A 25,925-nucleotide genomic window follows, 5' to 3' on the forward strand; every position below is an offset into this window, starting at 1 on the left:
ATAGTGAGAAAATTTAAAATTTAAATGTGAAATTGAATTGTGTAATATTAATGTATTTTAATTATTTTATTCCGTAGCTAACGTTGTACCGTAGTCCTCTAGTAAAAAGAGAAAGGATAAAATCGACGTCAAATATCTCATAATTCAAAGTTTGTGTTTCTATAATACAAAATAAGTTATAAATTATTGAATTTTGAATTGTTGCATATGGTAAGCACTTGAGGTGAGTACTTTTGTACTTTGAAATTGAATTGAATTGAATTTATAGTCCATTGAAATGGATTGATTTGGTATATTATGAATTTATTAAAAATATGAAGATTGAATTGAATATATATTTATATGTGATAATATGTATATATGTGACATTGGTTGTATTGAAAAGTGAAATGAAACCCTATTAATTGTATTGGGTTGAGTCGGATATAAATGACATGCCATAGGATAGGAAGAGTTCAGGGATTTCTTCGACCTCGAGTCGATGAGGCACTGGGTGCCAATTTGCTTCGGTTTAACTGATAAGAAATTGGGTGTCAATTTATATAGCACTAGGCACAGTTATTACTTTGGTTTTATTCGATAAGGCACTGGGTGCCAAACTGGTGGTTGGTTGGATCTGTGTATCCATCCGAGTCTAAGTCGTGTTAATAAGGAAAAATAAAATAATAATTTTTATAGTTGATATTGAAATAACCAAGATGAGAAATGAATATGAGATGAGAATTATTGAATTGGCAAATATGAGAAATGAATATGAGATGACAAATGTGATATGAAGTGATAAAATAAGATGTGAAACTTGAAATGGATTCAAGTATTGATCAAAAAGATGAATCATATCATTGCATGAGTTGAAATATTCAAATGCTATATGAAATGCCTTTAATATATATATATGTACTTGAACATGTGGAATTTAGAGGATGTAATAAAGAATGAAAAAAAATTGTATCATTGATTTGAAACATAAGTGCATAATATTTCTTGTTGCATTCTCACATTTTGATTACTTATATTAAGTTAGATTGTTCGGATTATAGAAATAACGCTGAGTTATAATGGAAAAAAATTGTATCATTGATTTGAAACATAAGTGCATAATATTTCTTGTTGCATTCTCACATTTTGATTACTTATATTAAGTTAAATTGTTCGGATTATAGAAATACCATTGAGTTATACTTAGCGTGTGATTTTGTTTTCCATGCCTAGGCTAGGTACTTTTCGACGTTGAATAGACTCAGCATCTAACAAGGGATCCCGAGCTCAAGTGTGGTGATATTTTATTTTGTAATAGCATGTACCTAGGGAGTCCTTATTGATATGTTTATGATGATAGTATTTTGGTTTCTTAATTAAATGATGGATAAATTGTATATATATATGTGGTTATATTTGAGGCAATGTTGGTATAGTAGTTTAGCATAGGGCTTGGTATGTGCTTAGCTTCAAATTTGGTAACTTTAGGAGTTGAAAGTTAGTTCAATTATGGTAAATATGATATGAATGAAAGTATTGAATGTTTGATGTGTTGTTGATTTTTTTGAACATATAAAATATGGTATCAATGAGGGTACATTGGTTAGAAAAATTAGGTGATGAATTTGGTATATTTTGGGCATGTTTAATCGTGCTTTGAGTAGGTTAAACGATTGGTAATTGACTTGCTTAGTTCCTAAGTAAGTAGGAAATGGTAAACTTGAGTTTTAAGGTACCTTTTGGTGCACACAACCTGGCACACGGCTGCGTGTCACACACGAGCGTGTGACCCAAGTTAGTAAGTTACACGGGCTGAGAAACGGCCGTGTGCCTCAAGTCAGTGAATTACATGGGCTAAGACATGGCTATGTGTCTCAAGTCAGTGAGTTATAAGGGCAAGTGTCACGGGTCAAAGTTCGAAGCCCATGACCATCGCACCAAATGCATCCAATGGAGGTCTATTATTTAGATGTAGATCATTTGGCCCGAAAAAATTGGCCCAATTCGGTAAGCTATTGGAAAAGCCTGTTAGATTGAAGCCTGGTTGGCCCGATAATGAAGATATGGAAACTTAGGCAATCTTGATAAGTATGGGAACTAACCTTTAAAGATTGATAGGTAATCATATCTTGTAAAAATTAGATTTGATTTAATGTAATCTTGTAAATCCCTAAATCTTGTCCATTGATGTAATAGAATCTTGACCGTTGGTTTTGGGGGAACTCAACTATAAATAGAGAGCTTCCCCCTCATTTGTACTAACTCCATTCATTGTTTCATTATTCTTTGTGAATAAGAGAATATAGAGAACATTTACTCAAACACCTCCTGTGCATTCTTTCTGTTGTTCTTTTGTGGCTTCTTTTGGCATAAATTGCTTTCGCTATACAAATTGGTGCCTTGGAGGAGTTCTAAACAAATCCTCACTTACGTTTAGGCTGACTTAGGCGATTTTGGATGAACAGATCACCTAAGGTCGTACAGATCATGAGATAAAAGATTTAGCCCTATGACAAGTGGTATTAGAGCTATTGGTTGCGAAGGCACCGTTGGGATGTCGAAAGTAGAGTTTGAACAAAGGTGGGCCAAAAGAGTTACATAATGTGCTTAGTGAAAGCATAGTTGACTTGAGGGAGCAGTCTAGGGTCTTTGTGACCATGTATCTCCCTTCTAATAGGAATAATATGCAAGAGTTGCTAGATTCCTAAATGAAGAAGCTGACAGAAAGGAACGATGCTCTCAAAGCCATGGTGATGGTTTTGAATGAGGAAACAATGGTCACGACAATCGCTTTGAGCACAAGAATAGAGGAGCTCGAGGGAGAGCTAGCCTTGTGTCAAATAGCCGTGGGGGAAGGAGTGTTAAATGCAGCACTCAGTTGGGAGGATGTCTCGAAGCCAAAAGAGTTTCTAAGGACAAGGTCTACATGCGATGTGGACAATTTCTTGTGGAGGATGAAAAACTACTTCCGTGCCAAAGGTATCACGGATGATGCGATTAAAGTAAACAGTGCTTCAATGTTTCTTACTGTTATTGCGCTTTTGTAGTGGTGAGGCAAGTCCACAGATAAAAGGCAAACTGAGATTGGGACATGGCAAGAGTTCCAATATGAATTGAAGGGACAGTTTTACCCATAATTTACCCAGGAAGAAGCTTGGGCAAAGTTGCAATGGTTAACGCAATGAGCCACAATGGGGGAGTATGTTCGAGAGTTCAAGAAACTTATGCTCCAAGTTTCTGATGTGACTGAGAAAGAAGTATTGCTTACTTTTCAGAATGGATTGAAGTCATGGGTCAGATAGGAGGTGAAACAAAGATGTGTCCAAAAGTTGTCGAAAGCCATGACAGTAGCGGATCCGTGGTCAAGCTTGGTCTAAGAAAATATAAGCTTAGATCTTCCAAGTCCGAGAAAAGGGGCCTACGTTAAAAAGATCACAAGAAAGATATTGATGACAATGGCATCGGCTATTATTGTGGTAATTGGAAACCACGAGTTGGGAAAAAGAAACCAAACAGGAAAAGGGACAAGTTGAAATGCTTTCTTTGTGACGGTCCACACATGTTAAAGAAATGTTTGAAGAAATCCGCGCTTTCTAAGAAGGAAAAGCCAGTAGGTAAGGCCTTGGAACTTGGTTCGAGCGCAAGGGGTGTCGAAGTCAAGGGGCCCAAAAGTGAAAAGAAGCCAATGGAGTGCTTATTGTGTCATGGTCTGCATAGGTTGTGGAAGTGTCTGAGGAAGTCTATCATTGAAGGAGACGATGGAGCAGGCAAAGAGCCCAAGAAGCTTGGTTCAAGCAAGGGAAAAGTCAAAGCCAAGAGGGAAAAGATAAGCAAAAAAAAAGTTAGTAAAGTGCTTTTTGTGCCATGATCCGCATGAGTTGTGAAACTATCCAAAGCAATCCAATTCAGTTGTGGTTAAAGAAAAGGTAACATTAGAGCTTGTTGAATCATCATAAGGGCTTCCACATGAGGAATATGTGAGTTTTTCATCGAACTTAGAGGAAAAATTTGCAATCAAAACAATGAAGTTGGGACCAATAAGGCTCAATTCAAGTAAAGTGACGGAGTTGGTCGAGACATCGGCGAGGCTTTCACCCATAGAAGAGGTGAGTTTGGCATCAGATTCAGATAAGAAGTTACGATGCAAACCTTGAATTTGGGATCAATAGGGTTCATTTCTGTTGACACATCAGAGGGATTACCACCCTTAAGAAAGGTGAGGTGTGCATTAAGCTTTTGAAAAGTTGTGATACAAGTTGGAAAATTGACCGAGTAAATGCAACGAGGAAGGTACATTCTCAACACTCTGATAGTGTTTTGCATTCTAACTTGTTAACTTAGCAAAAATGTAGAGGCCCTTTCAAAGTTTCTAAGCAAGGAGGCCGAGAGACTGTGGGCAAAACGAAACCAAGTATTGTGAATCAAGAGGATTTTGTTCAGGGCAAGTTAGAATGTGGGCAAGAGAGAGACGTGACTTCCTGCCATCGAGATGTACAAATAAGTGAGACAGTTCGAGTTAAGAAGCGATGTAAGCCGATTCGGTAAGCTGTTGGAAAAGCCTATCAGATTGAAGCCCGGTTGGCCTGATAATGAAGATATGACAACTTAGGCAATCTTGATAAGTATGGGAACTAATCTTTAAAGATTGATAGGGGTTCATATCTTGTAAAGATTAGATTTGATTTGATTTAATATAATCTTGTAAATCCCTAAAATCAAGGGATAGGCTAATCTCGTCCGTCGATGTAATGTAATCTTGACCATTGATTTTGGGGAGCTCAATCATAAATAGAGATCCTCCCCCTCATTTGTACTCACTCCATTCATTGTTTCATTATTCTTTGTGAAAAAAAGAATATAGAGAGCATTTACTCAAGCATCTCTCTTGCGTTCTTTCTATAGTTCTTTTATGGCTTTTTTTGGCATAGATTGCTTCTGCTATACAAATTGGTGCCTTGGAGGAGTTCTAAATGAATTCTTACTTGCATTTAGGCTGACTTAGGTGAGTTTGGACGAACGAATGGCCTAAGACCGCATGGATCGTGAGATGAAAGATCTAGCCCTGTGACACAAGGACAAGGCCGTGTGTCCAAACTTCGAGAGTCACACAGCCTGGGGCATTCCTCATGGCTATATGTCCCCTGTTTTTAGGAATTTTTAAAAATGACCCTAAACTTTTAAAATTGTTCCAAATTAGTCTCTGTCTATTTTTAAACTATTTTTAGGGTTCCGCAGACTCAAAAAAAGGGGCTATAAAAGTAACTTTTATTTGCAGATCCAATCACACGATCTTATAATAAGAACAAGAGATCTTTACTTTGAATTAGAATGGATTAGTAAACCTATATTTAGTGCATTCTACAAACATCATCGAAGATAAAGAAAATAAATAGTCAAATTATGGACCAATAATCTAATGCTAATAATTGGAATAGTCTTGTATGTAACCAACTTCTAGCATTCAAGAAGGGATAAATAGTGATAAGAGTGTAGATACTGGAAGACCAAGTTTAGCATTGCACAACACGATTTGTTACTTGATTGTTTAATATTCTAATATGGAAGTATTAGATTGTCGTGACTTGCCCCTATATATTATAATGTTAATGGTTAGCTTACATATTGATTATGATCAATTAATTATTTAATTTGTTAGTAATGCCTGTGACCATAATCCGATGATGCAGAGGGGTTAGGGGTGTTACACGAGCCTACAGAGTCTTAAAAATAGTTTGGGAATGTTCAGGGACCATTTCAAAAAAAATCAAAAAAATTTGAAAAAAGTAAAAAAAATTAGGAAATAGGGGTCACGCGGCCGTGTGACATAGCCCAGACTGTATGGACATTCGAAATAGGGACACATGGCTGTGTCCCAACCCATGTGTGCATTCGAAAAATGGTCACACGATCGTGTCATAGGTTGTGTGCCAGACTGTGTGAAACCCGCACCTAAAATATAAATGAAACACAGCCGTGTGACAACTCGTGTCTCAAGTCGTATGCTCTATTTTTAACCCCAAAAACAAGCCATTACAAACCCAATTCTTGCACACCAAGACACATCATTCCCGCATTTATTTGACCAAAACACCATCAGACACACTTCAAAACATACCAAATCAACCATTTTATTATACATAACCAATATGCTAATAAAGGGCACCACAAGTACAAATCAAATTTAATCCCATTCAGCATTACAACTTTCTAACTTATACCCATACTAATCATGCCAAATAACCACTCAAGAACATGTCATTCTAACATAAGATATACACTATCAATAGAGCATGCATAAGGTCCAAATTCACCTATTTACATCCTTCAATACATACCACAACCAACATTAATCACCATAAGCTTAACACAATTCAAAACAAGCCAAAATGCTAAAATGATTTTTTAACCCTATTACATGTCAAATCTTACATATATCATTTAATCTAAATGTTTATCCAATGTACCCTTATTGGTATCACAAGTTAACATCCAAATCAACTCAAATCCAATGCCAAAATTTCATACCTTAACTTACATCACACGCCTACCATTTAACCACTCCATTCACACTTCAATAAATCAAAAGCCATCTAAATCTCAAAGCATTCACAAGTGACCAAAACATATGCTTACATATTTATATTTATATTTATATTTATAAGCCAACATTAAAGGCATATAGGTAAAAAAGCTTAAACCACATCAAATTCATAAATAACATAAAACCTCCTATTACATGCCATTTATAACCGTTAACCAAAACTACCAATATGACTAATGGATAGTGTAATCGTGCTCCAATGCGATTTCAACCTGTCGAGCTTTCTGATGATCTATAGGAAAAGAAAACAACTAACGTAAGCAATAATGCTTAGTAAGCTCGTATAAATCTTAAACATAAACTTACCAAACATAAAATGACTAAACCATTCAATCATTGATCACAAATCTTATGGATACTTTTCTTTCCTATTCACAACATTCCACATGGTTAGTAGATATACTTAAAAATATATCAACCTATGAAACATGGTATATATCATGAAATGAATTTCAATATACAACAATTCATCACATGTTCAACTAGTTCCCTTTTTACTCCATATTTTTCCTTTTCATATGTTCATTAACATGAACCAATGCATACATACATCTTTCCATTAAATAGCATAATTTCTATTCAATTACACATGTTACATTTTCATTCCATATTATCAATAACATAGCTCTTTTCATATACTCATCCATTTATTAAACCTTAAATCGTCTGTGAATCATATGAAATAACATCGAACACTTGGAAAACACTCATAGAACCATTTATTTCCCTAAACATACCAACATCACGTGTTAACATATTTATATATATAAAGCATATAATCACAGAAAGGCATTAACATTCATTATTAAACTATACTAGTCAAACGTTCAACTCATATTCATACTTACGATACATACTCACCTGAAACGTGTTACCTAAATAGAAAATGATCAGAGGGTGCCATGGTGTCTTTCAAATATGGTCTTATTTATTCTCGACTTGAATGTCATAATGTCTTTCAACCATGGTCTTATTCATTTTCCGTCGTGTTACCATAGTGTCTTTCAACTATGGTCTTACTCGTTTGATTCGTTATGCCATAATGTCTGTCAACTATGGTCTTACTCGATTGAATCGTATGTCATAACATCTTTCAGTTATGGTCTTACTCGATGGAATCGTGATGCCATAACGTCTTTCAACTATGGTCTTACTCATTTCTGGTATGGTGTTATAGTGTCTTCAACTATGGTCTTATTTATTTCTGGTATAGTGTCATAGTGTTTTTCAACTATGGTTTTAATCATTTCCTTCAAGCCAACGAACTCAGTTCATATATAAACAATTATATATTAAAAAACTGAAACAACTACTAATTAATTTAATCAAGTTATGAACTTACCTAGACAAAAATGGTTGCGAAAACAAGGTCGACGTCTAGTTCGTTAATTTAGCTTTTTCACGATTTGAATCCAATGGCTTCGTTTCTTGATCTATATAATGGCTTTCGTTCAATTAATCCATTCAAACATGTCAAATAATTAAACTTAAGCTTATAAACCCTTTTATGAAAATTTATAAAATTATCCCTAAATTTTACACTTTTTATAATCTAATCCCTAAACCCAAAATTTACAAATTAATCACATTTAATCAAAACCCATGCTAGTCAAATTTTATATAATCCCTACTCAACCGACATTTATCACAATTTCACAATAATCCCAAGAAGTTTTACTATTTTAACAATTTAATCCTTTAACAATAAAATTACTAAAAATCACTTTACAAAATAGTCCTATTTTACAATTATAAGAACAAAGGTATGGGTTAACTGGACCTAATTGTCATGATCTCAAAAACATAAAAATTATAAGAAATTAATTAGAAACGGCTTACCTATTGAAGCTTGAAGTTGGACGTAAGCTAGGTCTCCTTATCCCTTTTTTGATTCGATTATAAGGTGAAGAAGATGAATGAATTATCTTTTTTTCATTTCTTTTCTTATTTTTTTAACTATTATAACATATAAAAATAATGTTTTATATGATAATAAACATTACTTTTTAACTAAATAATCCCCACTAACTGTCGAACACTTTTAAAAATGGTATATTTATCATTTAAAACCTTTAACAATTTTTAATTATGCTTTTTACTTAATAGAAATCAATAGAAATTAAGTTTTGTAATTTTTACGATTTAATTATTTTTCCTTAATTAATTATCCAAATGTCAAAAATTTTGAACCAAATTTCAATATCCTTATATAATCACTCTGTATAGAAACAAGGTTCTGATACCGTATTTTCTAAAATCACTTGACTTTATAGAAAAATCACTTGAACTTGATTATTCACTAAAATAACAAAAAATATCAAATTAAAATTTAATATAATACTATAGTTGACTCATAAATATTATTATATAATATTTACAGAATCACTCGTTAGATTTTATAGTCCAAAAATCACTATTTTCGACATTACTAAATGAGATGTGTTTCAAGGGGGAGAGAGGGAGGAATGTTAAGTCGTCCCCTTCTACAGAGTAAGATGGTTTTTATATGAGAGGTTGACAAAGTAAAAACGTAGGTGGTTTGATAAGTAATTGTTATCTCATTACTATTGAAGGGTCTCAGGTTGGGTGCCAACTGATCTTGCTTCTAACGGAACTGTCGATGGCGAAGGTGATGTGCAAAGGTGGTCCATCAGGAATCCTTTTATTGAATCCCATTAAGCTGTTGTCATTTTTTGGTGTTCTAACACCCATCTTAGACCATGGAGGTATGGGGAGATTTTTACGAGTATTGATAATTTGTATTTTCCATTGGTCTTATTTAGAGCATGGTTTTAGGATGGATATATAATGTGCGCTAATAGCACGTGACTCTGTTGTACACTATTTTTTAAAATATTATTTTTGCTTCAGCCTTTAGTAAAATTGATTGAGAAAAAAGAAAATTGTTTGAACCCAAATAATTGAGGAAATTAAGTAGCAACCACTCACAAAAATGAACAAAAATACAAGATAAGTCTTAAAGAAAAGCTTTCCATCACTAGAAAAGAAATAATTAACTTTAATCATAACCCAATTCGTCGACTCCCTTATCTCATTCCAGGCCTCACAAACTTTTTTCCGACGACAACCAATATAACTTCTCCAACGCCTAAATATTCTTTTGTGGTTTAATATATTATTTTATATCCAAATTTGATATTTTTTTTTAATTTTAGTATGTGTTATTTTTTATTTAATTTGATATTTATATTTATTTAAATCTATATATTTTGATACTCAAAGGTAACGAGTTAATTTTTTAGTGTTTAGTTCAAGTTTTAGAATTAATTTAATGAAAGTTAATTGTTAAATTTTACGTCTACTTTGTCAAATACAATCCGATGGGATGTGAATATTTAGTTTGAGTTTTAGATTTGATTTGATGAAAGTTAAATGCTAATATTATTAGTTAATTATGATTTGTTATCAAATCAAACTTAAAACCCAAATTAAACACTAAAAAATTAACATGATTACCTTCAGATACCAATATTTAAAACTTTTGTCAAATATAAATACCATATTGAACAAAAAAATAACACATATAACATATTAAAAAAAAGTCAAACTCAGATATTAAATTATGTATTAACCCTTTTATCGTTTTCATGTGTTCAACTTATTCATTCACTTGGCTTTTTTTCCCCTTAGAATCGACGTTTACCTAATTCAATCCTACGTATACATGAAAAATTGTATGCACTATACTCAATACCTCACCATTTGCTATGGCAAACATCTAAGCATTTCACGATGATAAGATAAATAGTTTTGGAAATATTTAACAATTTATGGAATATTGCTTTTATTATGATAATCTTCATGTGTATGCAATTTCATCAACACATATAATCTAGAATATAATTTATGTTCAAATCCTAGTATCTGTATTTTTAAAAAAAAATTAGGTTAGTTTTTTAAATAATGCCGACCAAAAGAAGTGGTGAGCTTAAGCTTTAATTAAGTACTAAGTACATCACTGACAAAATTTCCATTCATAAGAACCAGCCAGATTAGACCAGAAGAGAAAATATTCCATTAGTGATTTGGTTAGATATATGTGGGCCTTTGAATTTAAATACAAAGCTGTCTAATTACCATTCAGATTACGATTGCAAATTTATGAAACATTCCATGGATTTTCGCCTTGATCAAGATGATAATGTTGCTGATTTTTAGGTGAAAAAAAGAATTTACTCGGAATGTCATCATAATTTATTTTCTTTAACTGAATTGAATAACTAATTCTAATAATGGACTCATTTCAAATTTATTAACTATATGATTGATTAAAGAATGTAAACATTTACATAATATGAAACTCGAATCAGGTCTTAATGTTTTTAAGACCTCAACCTTACTATTGAAACAAAAACTCTTTGACAACTTTTATCAAGTTTTTACCTATAGTTAATTATAATATCAAAAGGCATATATAATTATATATACACAATTATTGTATATGCCACTAGTAAATAATTCTTACGAGTCGGTCCAATGACATGGTTATGATATGTCACGGATTTATTTATTTATAGGTGTTGCTGTTGAATAAAAAAACATAAATCTAACATTAACAACCATTAATTCCATCATCAAGAATATATACATAATACAAATTATTTTAACCACTCAATTACATACAGAAACAAGTTAAAGAAAAAAAAAACCATCAAAGAAACACAACGCAAATTATTGATAAGGAAGAGGTTTTTGGCACAAAAACTAAAAACCAATTACCAAAATGATCACTTCAATAAAAACATCATATAATTAACAAATGAAAAACTATATATTATTTATTTATGCTCTATTGGAAGAATTATTAGGTGAAGAACACTCAGAGACTACCTCAGTTTCAACTTCCCTTCTATGGAAATTCCTATGGCAACCACAAGCAGCACAAGCAAGGGCACCACTCGTTCCTTCCTCTCCACTTGCCATGAATTCCCTGCACCCGTCGACCACATAACCGCCGATGCTGGCGGCGTGATTCCTTTGACACTCCCCATATCTCACACTCGTTATTGTCAAAGAAGAATTGGTTGTAGTCTTCCTCGGTGGCTCCTCTTTTCTCACTACTACTTGTCGCCTTCTCATGATTGCCAAACCCTTAATCATATAGAATGAGAGGGGCAGTGCCTTTTGGTTTGATAAGGTTATTATTGCCAACCCCTAAACCCTAAAGTCTATGAAAAAAACTTGCTTATTCCCTTCCCATTACATGTATTATTATTCTATTTTTGTTTGGGGTAAAGTACAAGATTAGTCACCAAACTATTAAGTTTGTTCCATTTTAGTCACTCAATATTTCGAAATTAAATAAATAATAATAATAATAATTGAGTGATAAAAATAGAACAAACATAATAGTTGAAGATAACTATTTTGTTTCCCTTATGACTAGCTACTTTTTCTTTTTTTCTTTTTTTTTTTTTTGGGTTGTTTGTTTTTTCTCTCTCACTAATTAAAAAAAAAGAAGATTACTATTAATCTAAGGCAAAACCCTAAAATGATGATAAACACTTTGAATTTGTTTCAAAATAGTGACTGGTTTTAAATGGTATGAACAGCTAAGCTTTAGCTGCCTTCTTAAAATGTTCTTAAACCTAATGTAGAATATGTGGCCCCTAAATGGATGTTTATAGGCATTTGTTTTGGTGCTACCTTTACATATAATCATGATAGATCTGATATTATTTATAATTCTTGCCAAATCTCTACGGAAAAACAACTTCTTTATTTAAATTTCAATATACATAAATCAACCCACAAAACATTGCACGACCCTTTCCTTTTCCTACTCAAATTCATCAAAATAAATCTGTTTGTAAACTTGATTTTTCATTAAAAACACTCTCCATCATTAATATTTGTGGGAAAATTATTTGGTATATTATAAGTGGAGTTTTTAGAGTTTGCAAATAAGATTAAGAAGTTGATAAATATATATATATGAGTTTTCTATTAATTGTTCTTCCATTTATATCCAATGCATGTTTAATCACTATTTACAAGTTGATTTTCAGTAAAAGTGTTATGGAGACCCCTTTACTAAAAGTCAGATTTCATTTTACCTCCTTTACTCAGAAAAATAGGTAAATTAATCTTTATAGCTAGATCAAAAAGAAAATTTTCCATTTATGTTAAAAATTTCATCCAACTGTACTCCTAAAATTTGGTGTGGCTAATGGAATTACCAGACAATGACACCTGTACCTCATGTTGATGTACATGGACCAATTTTTAACATTAGAAATGGATGAAATTCTTTAACAAAAGGACTAGTTAGCTCTCTGACCTAACATACAAGGACTAATTGTCAATTTTTTTAGTACATAAGATAAAATGTAATCTGCCTCATAATATAAAGGTCTCCATGGTACTTTTAATTAGTGAAAATCATTGTATTGTATTACATGTTAATTAGTGAAAATCTTTTAATTGGAGTTAAAATTAATGTTATATTTTGAATTAACACCTGAAAGCTGCCAAATAAACTACTAAATCTTCTACTTCTATATTTAAATTTAATTAGGGCCATAAATGTTGTTCTCTTTTTTTTCCTTTTTTCTTTTTTGGTAGAAAAAGAGAAAGATAGACCAATTACAAAATAACATCAGAACCATAAAGCAAAATTTAACCATCATTCCTTATTTGAGCAACAACCACTGTAGGTATATCCTGGAAAATGTGAGAGCCATAAGGAAATCCCTTCATCAATCCAGCCAAGGTGTGAGCAGCAATATTCGCCTCCCTCAAAACCTGCTAAGTTTTTACCCTCCAATCTCTTCTACAAAGCTATGGAATTCTTAGAATCAAATCCCTATCTAATTGTCCATGGAGTCTATCATTAAAGGCTTCAATAACTAGAGCACAATCTATTTCGATAGTAATAATAGTCCATTTTGTAAACCAAGTCAATTAGAGACCATCATAAATCACCCATAACTCTACTTGTTCAACACTATATCTATCAATATTCCTTTTAATCCCACAAATCCATCTAAAGTGTTCATCTCTAGCCACTACCGCCGAGGAAGCTAACCCCGAACTTGGACTATGTGTACATCAATGTTCAACTTAATGGACCTTATAAGTGGTGGAGTCCAAATTCAACATCGATTCTATCTTTTAGGAATGCCATCTAAACTACCAGTCATATCCTTGATGGATTTTGCCCAACACCACGAAGATTGAAAGATGTGGACAATGTTGAAAAGCTCTCCTTGGAACACACAAAGATTCCATTGTTTCCAAAGCTTCCAACAAATAATACCAAATAAGGATTGCCAATCAGCTTCCTTAAGGATTGTACCAAGTTTATTCATCAAATTTTCAAACAGCCAAGGCAATAATAGACAGGAGAAAAAATGATTCATTTCCCTCGAAAGAATAAACTGCTCCCAAACTTCTTGTGCCTTACAACAATCCCGAAGCACGCGAGTGGTGGATTCTTAAACTGCTCCCAAACTTCTTGTGCCTTACAACAATCCCGAAGCACGCGAGTGGTGGATTCTTCAGCACAGTTGGAAACATGAAAATATACACACTTTTTCATTCCCTTTTTAACTCAAATTCATGCAATTTCGATAAAATTCCTGTCGAAAATTATATAATAATTATAAAATAATTACATTGTACTTAAATTATTAACATGTTGAATTTTAATTAATTTTATAATAAATTTTGATTAATTTTGATCATTTTCAACAGATTTGCACAAAGGGCAAAAAATAACTCGGCAGACACTGCTAAAAGCATAAAACCTAGAAGTAATTTTGAAGCATCAAAGCGAAATAATTTTTCAGCCTAAGAGAGTCCAAATTATGTGTATTAATTCATAATATAATTAATTTTAATTTTAAACCAATTTCATTTTGGGTTAAATAAATTATTATTAATTAATTATGAAAAGGGGCCCAGTTGAGCTGAATCGAGAAAATCGATCCAACTGAGCACTAGGCAGTCCAAAACCATCCAACATGCTGACCCAATCAGCTTGTTTGGCTGATTATTTGGCTTGCAAATGGCCGTTGAAGACTCCTTCAATTTGCATTCAAACCCCTCCACTATTCATGCCTTTCAAGATTTGCCCCTACCTAAAAATAGCATGTTTGAAATCTTCAAACATGCCACATGTGTGGCCAGCCATGGGGGGAGTCTTTGGCTGATGATTTTGGCTATTTTTAGCAGCCTTCTCAACCTATAAATACCCCTTTGGCTGCTCACTTCAAACACACCTAAACTTTCTCAGCTCTTCTCTTTTTTCTCAACTTTCTCTCTTCATTTCCCATCCATTTTTCTTTATTCTCTTGCCGATTTCACCTCTTGAAAAAGAGTCATTCATCCACCACTTGGAGTAGCATTCAAGTGTTCGTAGCAGCCTCGATTCAACAAGAACAAGCAGAGAAGGAAGAGTGTAGCAAACTAGCCAAGCCACGGAGAAACACTAGATTTTATTCTTATTCCTTATCCTTTTAATTTTTATTGTTGTTATAATGAACATGTCTATGAATATTTATGATGTTGATATGTTTACTTTAATTAATATGGCTTAAATTTAATTAGTGTTAGGTTGATTTCATTTCATCTACTTAATTTATTAAAATTGTGTGTGTTGTTATAGGCCTTGGTAAGATGTTTGATTAAGTAAAACCATGACTAAGTTATTCTTGCATTACAATTGTAAGGTAACTATTGAATTAATTATTTAAACGGATTGAAATTGTAATTAATTGACACGATACTTAATCAGTGAATGTTTGATCATCTAAGGTAGCTAAGGGTTAAATTAGCAACGGTATCTAACGATACATTTGCCTTGCATAACTTGCAAGATTATTGTGATTAAATTGTTTCAAGGTAGAAATACATTGTTACCTCACGTAATCTTTTATGTGCTTATGAGATTGAATTAATTGTTTGAATTGGCATAAAGATATGTATAAGAGATTATTTTAATTTCATATGTATGTGCATTAACACATTTGCCTATTAAAATTTGTTTAAGCGGTTGAATTGACATAGATATATAGTCCAGAGATTAATGGATTTTGGTCGGTGAGTATGTTCATAAGTTAGCAAATTACTGAGTTGCTGTGAATATATTCGTAATAACATAAACACAAATTTAATAACTCTAAGTTAAGAAATGTAATTAATCTAGCACAATTATGTCATCTTGATTAAAATCATCTTTTGAAATCGTGCATTGGAACTTTTATTTTATTTTTATTTATTTTACTTAATTAAAACCCTAGTTTTTAATAATTCTTTACCAAAGTGTTTTTAAATTAATTTCATAAATAATTCTTTTCACTGTCCCTGTGGGTACGATAACTCGACATTTACTTGTCACTTTATTACTTGTTGCGATGTGTACACTTGCACATTTTCGTCATTCCAATAGTCACATAACCTGCAAGAAGGATTATCAACCATACCCCTTCTGCATCATTCTGCATTGGTGAGAAGACACTTCTTAAGTACTAACCAAAGAAACTGTTTAACACAATGTGTACCAGCAAAGGACTATGCAAGTTTCCATTTGTTCTTTATTAGGTGTAAGGAATCTTTCATAAGAGTGTTATAAGTTGATTTAACAGTAAAATTACGATTAGTAGAGCATTTCAAAATCAGAGCATCATGCCTTGATAAAGGTTTCAGTGCTAGGATGCCTGCGAAATAAGAAATGATATCATTATCCAAATAACATCGCAGGTAATTCTAATTCAAGTTACCATCAGCAGTCATCACCTCCCTGAGAGTAGTGTTATGAAAGAAATTGTTAAAGGAACAAGCTCCGTGATCCAAGTATTGGTCCAGAATTTGATAAGAATACCATCACCCGCTGACCAAGAAAGGTTTTGACGTAAGAGTGGTCAAACCTTAGCAAGGGATCTCCAAACAAAAAAAACACTTACCTCTCGAAATATCCACTAGGAAATCTTCCGTAACATTATATTTAGCTCAAAGAATCTTAACCCATAAACCATTCTTATTAGTGAGAAGATGGTATCCCAATTAAAGCAAAAAAGGACGCATTTTGTTCCTTGAGGCGTCGAAGACCTAATCCCCTGTTGGAGAGAGGTTGACAACAATCAATCCAATTAACAAAGGCTGGCTTATGACTAGCTATAGAATTCCCTCATATAAACCCTTAGGCAAGTTTTTAAATTCAAACACATATGCCAATAGGAATTCTCACAATTTGCATAAAATAATTGGGAATAGATAAAAGCACTGAACAAACAAGAGTTACACGCCCTGCCATATAAAGAAGTTTAGCATCCCAACTATCTAGCTTTTTCCGAACCTTGTCAATGACAATTAAAAGTGCTCGTTGTTATCCGTCGATGAAACAAAGGCATACCCAAGTAAGATCCCAAATCATCGGTTTCATTAAACCCAGGCACGCTACAAATCTCAACGGCTATTCTAGGCTCAACATTTTTAGAGAAAGAAACATTGGTTTTATGGGAATTGACTTTGTGCCCTGAAATAGTCCCAAAGATATTCAATACATCCCTACATTCTTGCCTAAGCCACATCCGCTTCCACAAACAAGAAGAGATCATCAATGAAGAAGATATGCGATATAGTCAAGCCATTCTTCACTAAAGAGATAGGTTTCCAAATCTTATTACCAATACTTTTATGGATAAGTTGTCCAAATCTTTGCATACAAAGCATAAAGAGATAAAGAGAGAGTGGGTGTCATTGTTAGATACCTCTCAAAGGTAGGAATTCACCTAAGAGATTGTCATTCCAAATAATCTGCATTGAGGCAATAGAAATACATTCCATAATGACTCGAGATAACGTCAAAGGAATACCTGCATCAAATAGAGTATCTTTGATGAAATCCCAACGAAGTCAATTGTATGCCTTCTCAAGATACACTTTGATAGTCAACCAACTCTTTTTACCTTTCTTAATATTCATCAAGTGAATGATTTCTTGAACGATAATTATATTGTCAGTTATACGTCTTCCTGCCACAAAACTCAGTTGATTCTATGCAATAAGAGAAGGAAAAACTAGTTTGAACCGACCCGAAATAATCTCTATATTAATCTTGTATAAGACGTTACAAAGACTTATTGGTCGAAACTAAGAGATAGTTTCAAGACTCTAATTTTTAAGAATAAAGACCGAGAGAGTTTTATTGATGTTACAATCAAGGGGTTGACTAGAAAAAAATTCCATGTACCTAATCACACACATCTGGGCCAACAATCTCTCATTGGTTTTGATAAAATAAGGCATGAAGCCCATCCGGTCCCGAGCCTTCAAGGGTCCCATGCTAAACATAGTACTTTGAATCTCCTCCTTTACCATGCAGAACAAACATACCATGGCTTTGGTCGTTCAATGAGTAGAGGGAGAAGAAGAAAAGAATAGTTTCCTTCTAAAGCTCCTGATCATCATAGCACCAATTACCACCAATCTTCAAAGCTGAAATTTTATTAAATTTTCGCCTCATGAGAGTCTTGCTGTGAAAGAATTTTGTATTATGATCCCTTTGTTGAATCCATTCCACCTTGGATTTTTGCATCCATAATAACTCTTCTTTGTCAAGGACCTTCTCATATTTAGTACGCAGTTCAAGTTTAAGGTCCAAAAGAAAATTCTATTGGATAGGGGATGATAGTCAATCTTTCGTCCCAATAATTTGACAACAACGTCTAGGACATACTCTTATACAAGAGTTGATGTACACGGTCTGAGAATCTAATAGATGAGATACCATCCTCTGTCCCAACAATCACATCACCGTCAAGTAACCGTATATCATCACCGTCCTTATCTTTCGAAACTAGACCTGCCGTCCTCATTGAGCCAACCAGCATATCTTTGAATGACGCACTCGCAAACGAGTGCTTGTCATCCAACTTAGAGCTCTCCTAATGATCAACAGCCATCATATGATCTCCACTCTTGGGATAGTCATACCAAAAGCGAACTCTTTTAGTAGCTTTGTCTTCCCCCATGGTTGACGGAGGAGAACGTGGAGATGAAGCCTCACTCATGATGATTTTTATACATATTGTTTAAGCTTGGCAAATGCTGTTCCCTTTAAACTATAAAAAGTGTATAAAATTAATTAATTCTGCACCAATTATATATGTAAATAATTTAAGTTCCTGACTGTCCCGTTAAGGCTAAGATGATATTTAGAGGAAGAAAAGCGTTGTTTTGTTCCTAATTCCTATATATGTAAGAATATTTGAGAACACACAGTAGAATTGCTTTTTATTTGAGCCAACTGTAAGAGATTAAAAAGAATGATAGAGAATCAACTTTCTTATTTATTTAAAAGAAATATGATTTATTGGTTTTTACAATAAATACCAAGATTCTATTGGATGGGTTTGTGATTTATATATAAAGACATAAGAATATGATTGTGATTAAGAAGATGTTGAATTAATGATGGACACAATTTGCTAGTGGCTAAGCCAACCCAACTAGTGATGCCCCGATGTAAAATGTTTACTGATTTGGTGTCGTTTTGGGTCATAAAAGAAAAAGTATCTAATCCATCTAATCACATAATTAATTATATCCCTTTTCAGAAAACATTGTGACATAGCAAAGTGACATTAGGACTCTCCAATTTTACCAACACAACCCAATAATTGAGATTAAATATGGAAATCTTGATGTGAAGATAGAAACTTGCTGTTGATTGATGCAACTTCACTACATTTCTAATTAAAACTTTCGTTGGTATAATTGTGAAAAGTTTGAAATTTATTATATATTTATTGAATTGGTTGAATTCTGCCATTAGTATCTATACTTTATGAAAGTTATAAATTTAGTCCTTGTACTTTAATTTGATCATTTTTATTCTTTATACTTTTGAAATTTTAAAATATCATTCCTCATCAAATGATAATTTTTAAATTTATTAAGTTCTACTATAATGTGGCATATTATCATATACGTAATGTCATATCAATATATTATTTTCATATATTACTCACTAAAATTTTAATTAAAAAATTAATAATTATTTTTATATTAATATTAAAATTTCAAATTTTAAAAATTAAAAAAATTTAAAATAATCCAATCGGAAAATATGAACCATTCATCAACCCGTTATTACCAAACTTCGTAGCTTTCTTCATGCCATCCTCTTATGAACCTCACAAAGGCAAAAGTTGCGCCACTGTATCTCATGTTCCAGTTCTTGAACGTTATGTAAATGTCTACTACCTCCATGTAGATCGAAAAAGCTTCATATATGGAGAATGAAGACTATTTTGATGGAAAATGCTTCTTATTTCTTTTTAAACAATGTTTTTAGAATCGGATTAATAGTTGAACTAGTCATGCCATCGGTTCAACTAATTCGACAAATTTGATTAATAAATTATTAAAAATTCAAAAAATTAAAAATATGTTAAGGATTTTAACCAAAGTAAACTTTAAGGAAATGAGAAGAATTTGAAGATTTGAGGAGAGAAAACTCTGAAATTCATTCATAATAATTTGAACAAGGTTACAGCAATCCTTATATAAAATTGTTGTAAAAATCCGTACTAGAATGCATTATCGGAGTGAGCCCAGTAATTAATTATCCATATTCTGTAAGTCTATTAAGGGGTAAATGCTGGCCACAAGTTTTAAAGCTGCTCTAGAAGATTAAACCCTCAACTACTGATTAAAGTAAAAAAGACCATCACCATCTCATTTAACTCTGGTGATTTAGAATGCAATATTTTATTTGTAAGCAATTGGCATCATTCTAGGAATCATTAAAGAGTGGTTAGTTTGCATCAGCTGATGATGCTGGATCCTCTCCCTGCCTGGTCTATATCGGCCCAATACTTATGACCCATCATGTTTGCTCTTTCTTTGGTCCACTCAGTTGCTCCTTTGCAAAAGCTTCCCATCTTTTTCTGACCCATTTTCTATTGATAAACTCAATTACTTTTATTTGGACACATGTCCATTTCTTAAATTTTCAATTCTAATCCATATACTTTTTTCAGATTATATAAGAATGGTTCAATTTTAGTTTTGATCCCTATATTTTACTTATATTTGAGATTTAATCTCTATACTTTAATTCTAACATAATTTGGTACATATTGTCATTAGTTAGTCTAAATATTTTATTCTGATTAAATTGTTTTGGTGAATTTTAAAAGTTGTTAGCACCGTTAACATTCTCTATTAAATTCAAGTAAATTAGAATATTATTTTTTGTTACATAGATATCAAGGAAAGTTTTTTATTTTAATTTTAAAATGTCACATCAATAAATTTAACATAAGGATTTTAACGGTGTTAACAAATGGACTTAAATTTTAAATGTCAAAAAGTATAAGGATTAAATTCCAAATATATGAAGAGTACAAGAACTTTAAGCATAAAGTAACATTTAAATTTTTACTCTATAATTTAATTAAAAAAAATCAACCCAACACAAAGCACGAGTGAGAATCATGCTAGTTATCATTATTGCAAACATAAATGCATCAAAAGTTTCCTCAATATTATTTACTTCACAATAAGTTGTTAAAACAAAGTTCTAGCCCACTTCAATATTTGCCACCTTTATTCTAATTATATTTGGGATAAATCTTAAAATTATACAAGAATTTTGATTTTATGTGTAGTTTTAATTCGGTGTGATTACGCACATGAAACTTTAATTTTGATTCAATCATACACATTTAAAAAAATAAATATATCAATCTATTTTTTATTGGATAAATATAATTATTTCTTTATGCAATATATAAAAATGAAATAATGCTATATCAAAAATTATATTAATAATTTGTGAGAATTAAATTAAATTAAAATTTTATATATACAATGATACGTTAAACGAAAATTATATATAATTTTAAGATTTATCCCATTATAAAATAGAAGGGGATGGAAAAACATTTATCAATTATGACACTTAAAAAGAAGTGTTACTAACTTTTTTTTTCCTTTGAATTTAATAGTAATAATGCATTAAATGGAAATATACATTTTAAAGGTTAAAATATGTTGTAAGTTTATAAATTTTGATAAAATTTGAGATTTAGTCCATACACTCTAAAAATTAAATATTAACTTATTTTATATTTATATATAATTTAAAAATTACAATCCAATCATTAATGTTGTTAGTTTTTTTTTGGTCAAATTTACCAACTTTTCATATTAATTAGGTTACCCTCTTTGTAGGAACAGAAATTACCAATGTGGATAATGATTCAACTAAAATTTTTAAATTAAAAAGATAAAAAAGTTGAATTTTTAACTTTTAAAATTACATAGATTAAATCTTAAATTATGTAAAATATGAAAATTAAATTATGAAAAGTTGAATCACAAGAACCTAATTCATCTCATAATTAAAATGCAAGATATCTTCATTGAACAAGATCTATAGCAAAAAAAAATAAGCTAAGACCAAAAGAATCCACCAAAAAAAGTCTGTAAAACAATTCCCCCATTTCATTTTTAGAAAAAAATAGCATTTCCATCTAGTTTGATATCACTAAGCTGGTCATCTTTCCCTTGACTTGCACCATCATCAAAAAGCCATTTCTCAAGCAATGTGAGTTGCCCTAGTTCATTCACATCTGGTTTACTTTCATCTTGGAAAAGGCTTGCTTGATCAGGTGACAAAGATTGTGAGAAATCAGAATTTGAAGAATCAAATGATTCAAACACTTCCAATGACTCAAAAACCTCAGACATTTCAATGCTGTTGCTGCTTTTGTTTTCCTTCCATGGAGTCCCAATCCCTCCCATATTATCACTTGAAACAGGTTTTGGTGGATTTCTCATCCATTTCTTCAATAACTTAGCTATATTCTCAGTGCTTGATGCATATCCTCTTGGTTTTGAAGCTAAACCACTTGATTTCTCTGGTGACAATGCATCAGATAAAGCCTGTTTAGCCATTTGGATATCAGTCTGCAACTTTCTCTCCCATTGGCCTCTTGAAATTTGGTGTTTTTCTGATGAAAACCCTTCTCTAGAATAACTTTCACTGCCATTGATCGTCTTCAGCTTCTTCTTCAAGTGAGTGTTCCAATAGTTTTTAATGTCATTGTCAGTTCTCTGAGGAAGGTAAGAAGCTATTGCAGCCCATCTGCACAATTTGAATACCCCACTTATTCATAAAACTCCACAGATAAAAGTTTACATAATATGAGTTCTTAGATTATACCTGTTGCCTAAAAGAGCTTGAAGGTGGATTATCAATTTCTCTTCATGATCTGTAAAGTTTCCCCTCTTAATCCCAGGCCTTAAGTAATTAGTCCATCTAAGCCTGCAACTCTTGCTACATCTATGCAACCCTGGAAATCAGGAAACCAGAAACAAAAAAAGATTAAGAATTTCAATACTACAAAATTTTGAATGTAGCTGAAAAATGGAAAATAAGTTTAAGCCAATAACCTGTATTTGTAGGAACAGCCCTCCAATTCCCAGGACCATGTTGTTGAATATAAGATACCAAGATGATGTCTTCTTCAGGAGTTCATGGACCTTTCTTCAAACCAGCTTTGTCACAACAAGGTGGTCTCCCCATTTCTTTATTGTTATTATTATTATTATTATTATTATTATTTTCTCCTTGGAAACTTTTAAGACTAGGGTCTAAGGTAAAGGATTAGTTGGTCCTGGTTTGCATATATAGAAAAGAGGGAGTGAGAGAGAGGATGCTGACCTGAAAGGTGTAAAAGGGTAGCCTTCAAAAACATAAAAGTTCCAATTACTTCCATGCCAAAGAGTCAAAAGGTGACAGCAAGAGCATTAACTCAAGGAAGAGTGAGCAGGGAGCAGGCAATGCTAAAGTCAGCTCAGTTGTGGCAGAGACAATGGCTCACAACACCACATCGCGTGGCATTCAATGCGGGTTTTGCTCGACAATTTTTGTTCCTCTAAAGAAGAAAAAACAATTATGGTCTAGTCTCGAATAATGGAGTTTTTAGTATTTACGGCAAATATGAGTCCTGGCGTTGTAAAAGAAAAAGCAACAACAAAAAAGGAATGTTAAATTCACTGCCGGGCACCAGGGTTAAGATTTTTTTTTTATGATTTTAGTGACAATTTTCAAAAATTGAGATTTTATGAAAATTTATAAATAGATTTCAAGACTTTAATTAATTTTTTTAAAATTTTTTAAAGATTTAATTAAAACTTGGGTAAATTATAAAAATAGTCACTTTTATTTACCTCAAATTATATTTTAGTAATTTACTTTATCCTTTTGTTACGAAATGGTCATTTTACGTTAAACTCCGTTACATCCCTAACAGCAGTCCTACGTGGCAATACAAATGGATTTTAAATGCCAACTTGGGTTTTAATTTATACTACCACGTAAGACATCTAAGTTGGCATTTAAAACTCATTTGGATTGCCATGCAGGATCACCATTAGGGAGGTAACGAAACTTAACAGTAGAGTAATCACTTCGTAACAAAACTATAACGTAAATGACTAAAACATAATAAAATTTTGAAGTTCTTAAGTCCTAACGAGAATCCGCCTTTAGTTAATTTCGCTAGGATTTTGAGTGATAAAAAATTTGGTAATTTTTAAATAAAATTTTAGTTTTTAAATTTTGTAAATAGAAAAATAAGTATTCGACGAGGTTGTGTCCTTTTTTTTCTTTTTTCTTTTTTTTGAGATCTCAACAAATTTGATCCTAAAATAGTAAAGACTTGACGTCACCGTGAGAGAAAATTTTGACACAATCTAGATTAAAAAATTATTTAATAAATTTATAGAATATTAATATAAAAATATGGTTTTAATTTAAATGAAAAAGTTGTGATGGTAAAAATTATAATAGCTTTGATTTAAATTTTATCATTCTTATTATGAGTATTTATTTTTTTAAAAATTTATCAAAATATAAAAAATATAAATATTCTAAAATAATATTTATTCTTTTATAAGATAAAATTTTAATTATTCTACTGTTTAATGTCTTTGGTCACCGTATAGAATGTTGACGTGATAGTTTTTTAATTGGTATACTAATAAATTTAACCCTTTAATACTTTGCACGATCTATCAAATTGATCCTAATTATTAAAGATTCAACAAATTTAACTCTCAATGTTTACAATTCTGTCAATTTCGTCAAAATTCTAAAAAATAAAAAAAAATTATAATTTTAAAAACTTGAAAATATGTATTATTTATTTTATAAAAAGACATAAAATATAAAAAGTTATAATGTAATTATTTGTTTACATTATCAAAAAAAATTAAAATATATTTACATTATTTTAACGAGTGTTACAATCTTATAGGCCTAATTTTTAATGGCCAAAGATGATTTAAAAGTTATAATGTAATTTTTTTTAATATTTTATATTTTATGTCTTTATATAATAAATAATATATATTTTCAAGTTTTTAAAATTATAATTTTTTTTTAGATTTTTAGAATTTAGACAAAATTGATAAAATGTGTAAACATTGATGATTAAATTTGTTGAATTTTCTTAGAATTAGGACTAAGTTGACAAAATATGCAAAGTGTTAAGGGCTAAATTTGTTATTATATCAATCAAAAGACTATCACATCAACATTTCGTTTGGTGACCAAAGGCATTTAATGGTAGAGTGGCTAAAATAACAAATTTTTGAAATGAGTGACCAAAATATGAACGCAAATAAACTCGGATGACTAAATAGATAGGTGTTTTTAGTTTTAATTATGATATTGATTAATATTAAATGGTTTCCGAACAAACACTTTAAAGGCTTATTAGTGTTTTTATTCTGCATTTAAAATATATTTGGTATAATTATTTTCAAATCCCTTGATTTCATCAATTAAAATTTTCCCTGTAAATAATGCCATGTGAGCAAAAAACAAAACTTTTATAAGAATGAAAAGAAATCTTTTTTTCTCAAATCCCTGTCCCCTGCCTCTTTCTTTTGAACAACAATATCACGTATCGCTCATCCAACGAGACCTATTAAATTATAACACATTTTAATAGGATGGAGTATCAAAAGACAAGACAAAAAGTATAAGTTTCGTATTAACAATTTTATTAAAATATTGGGATAAAAACTTGCAATTATCCCATTTTTCAATATCATTAATATGTTTCATTGCATATATTCGTAGAATATATATTTTTTATGCAGACTTATGCATGTGAGTTTTTTAAATCGGAAGTGACTTTTTATAGGTAATTAGACATGATTTTAGGGGAAATTGCTTGATATAAATTTAAATTTGAAATTAAAAAATGAATAAAATTTTTTATAAAAATAAGATATTTTCGAAATAAACGAAAATTCTCCTTAGTTTATTACTAAACACATGTAAAAATAATACTAAATA

General features: G+C 31.5%; 2 protein-coding genes across 4 annotated transcripts; both read right to left on the minus strand.

The window, feature by feature from the left end:
- Window positions 1-11,148: 11,148 nt before the first annotated feature.
- On the minus strand, window positions 11,149-11,938 carry LOC107890199 (mini zinc finger protein 2). The gene has a single exon (XM_016814695.2). It carries the CDS (start codon window positions 11,699-11,701, stop codon window positions 11,384-11,386), a length of 318 nt encoding a protein of 105 aa, XP_016670184.1. The 5' UTR covers window positions 11,702-11,938; the 3' UTR covers window positions 11,149-11,383.
- Window positions 11,939-21,951: 10,013 nt separating this feature from the next.
- Window positions 21,952-23,520, minus strand: LOC107888598 (myb-related protein 306). Of its 3 annotated transcripts, none has more exons than XM_041077430.1 (3): window positions 23,009-23,520; window positions 22,779-22,908; window positions 21,952-22,700 (listed from the first exon to the last, which is right to left on the minus strand). In XM_041077430.1, exon 3 carries the CDS (start codon window positions 22,508-22,510, stop codon window positions 22,064-22,066), a length of 447 nt encoding a protein of 148 aa, XP_040933364.1. In that variant the 5' UTR covers window positions 22,511-22,700; window positions 22,779-22,908; window positions 23,009-23,520; the 3' UTR covers window positions 21,952-22,063. The 3 variants fall into 3 exon arrangements, with proteins under 3 accessions (XP_040933364.1, XP_040933363.1, XP_040933362.1); XM_041077429.1 differs by having other exon boundaries at window positions 21,952-22,686; window positions 23,009-23,424; XM_041077428.1 differs by having other exon boundaries at window positions 21,952-22,908; window positions 23,009-23,424.
- Window positions 23,521-25,925: the final 2,405 nt, after the last annotated feature.

Source organism: Gossypium hirsutum, chromosome A09, assembly GCF_007990345.1.
Source record: "Gossypium hirsutum isolate 1008001.06 chromosome A09, Gossypium_hirsutum_v2.1, whole genome shotgun sequence".
In the NCBI taxonomy this organism is placed as follows: Eukaryota; Viridiplantae; Streptophyta; class Magnoliopsida; order Malvales; family Malvaceae; genus Gossypium; species Gossypium hirsutum.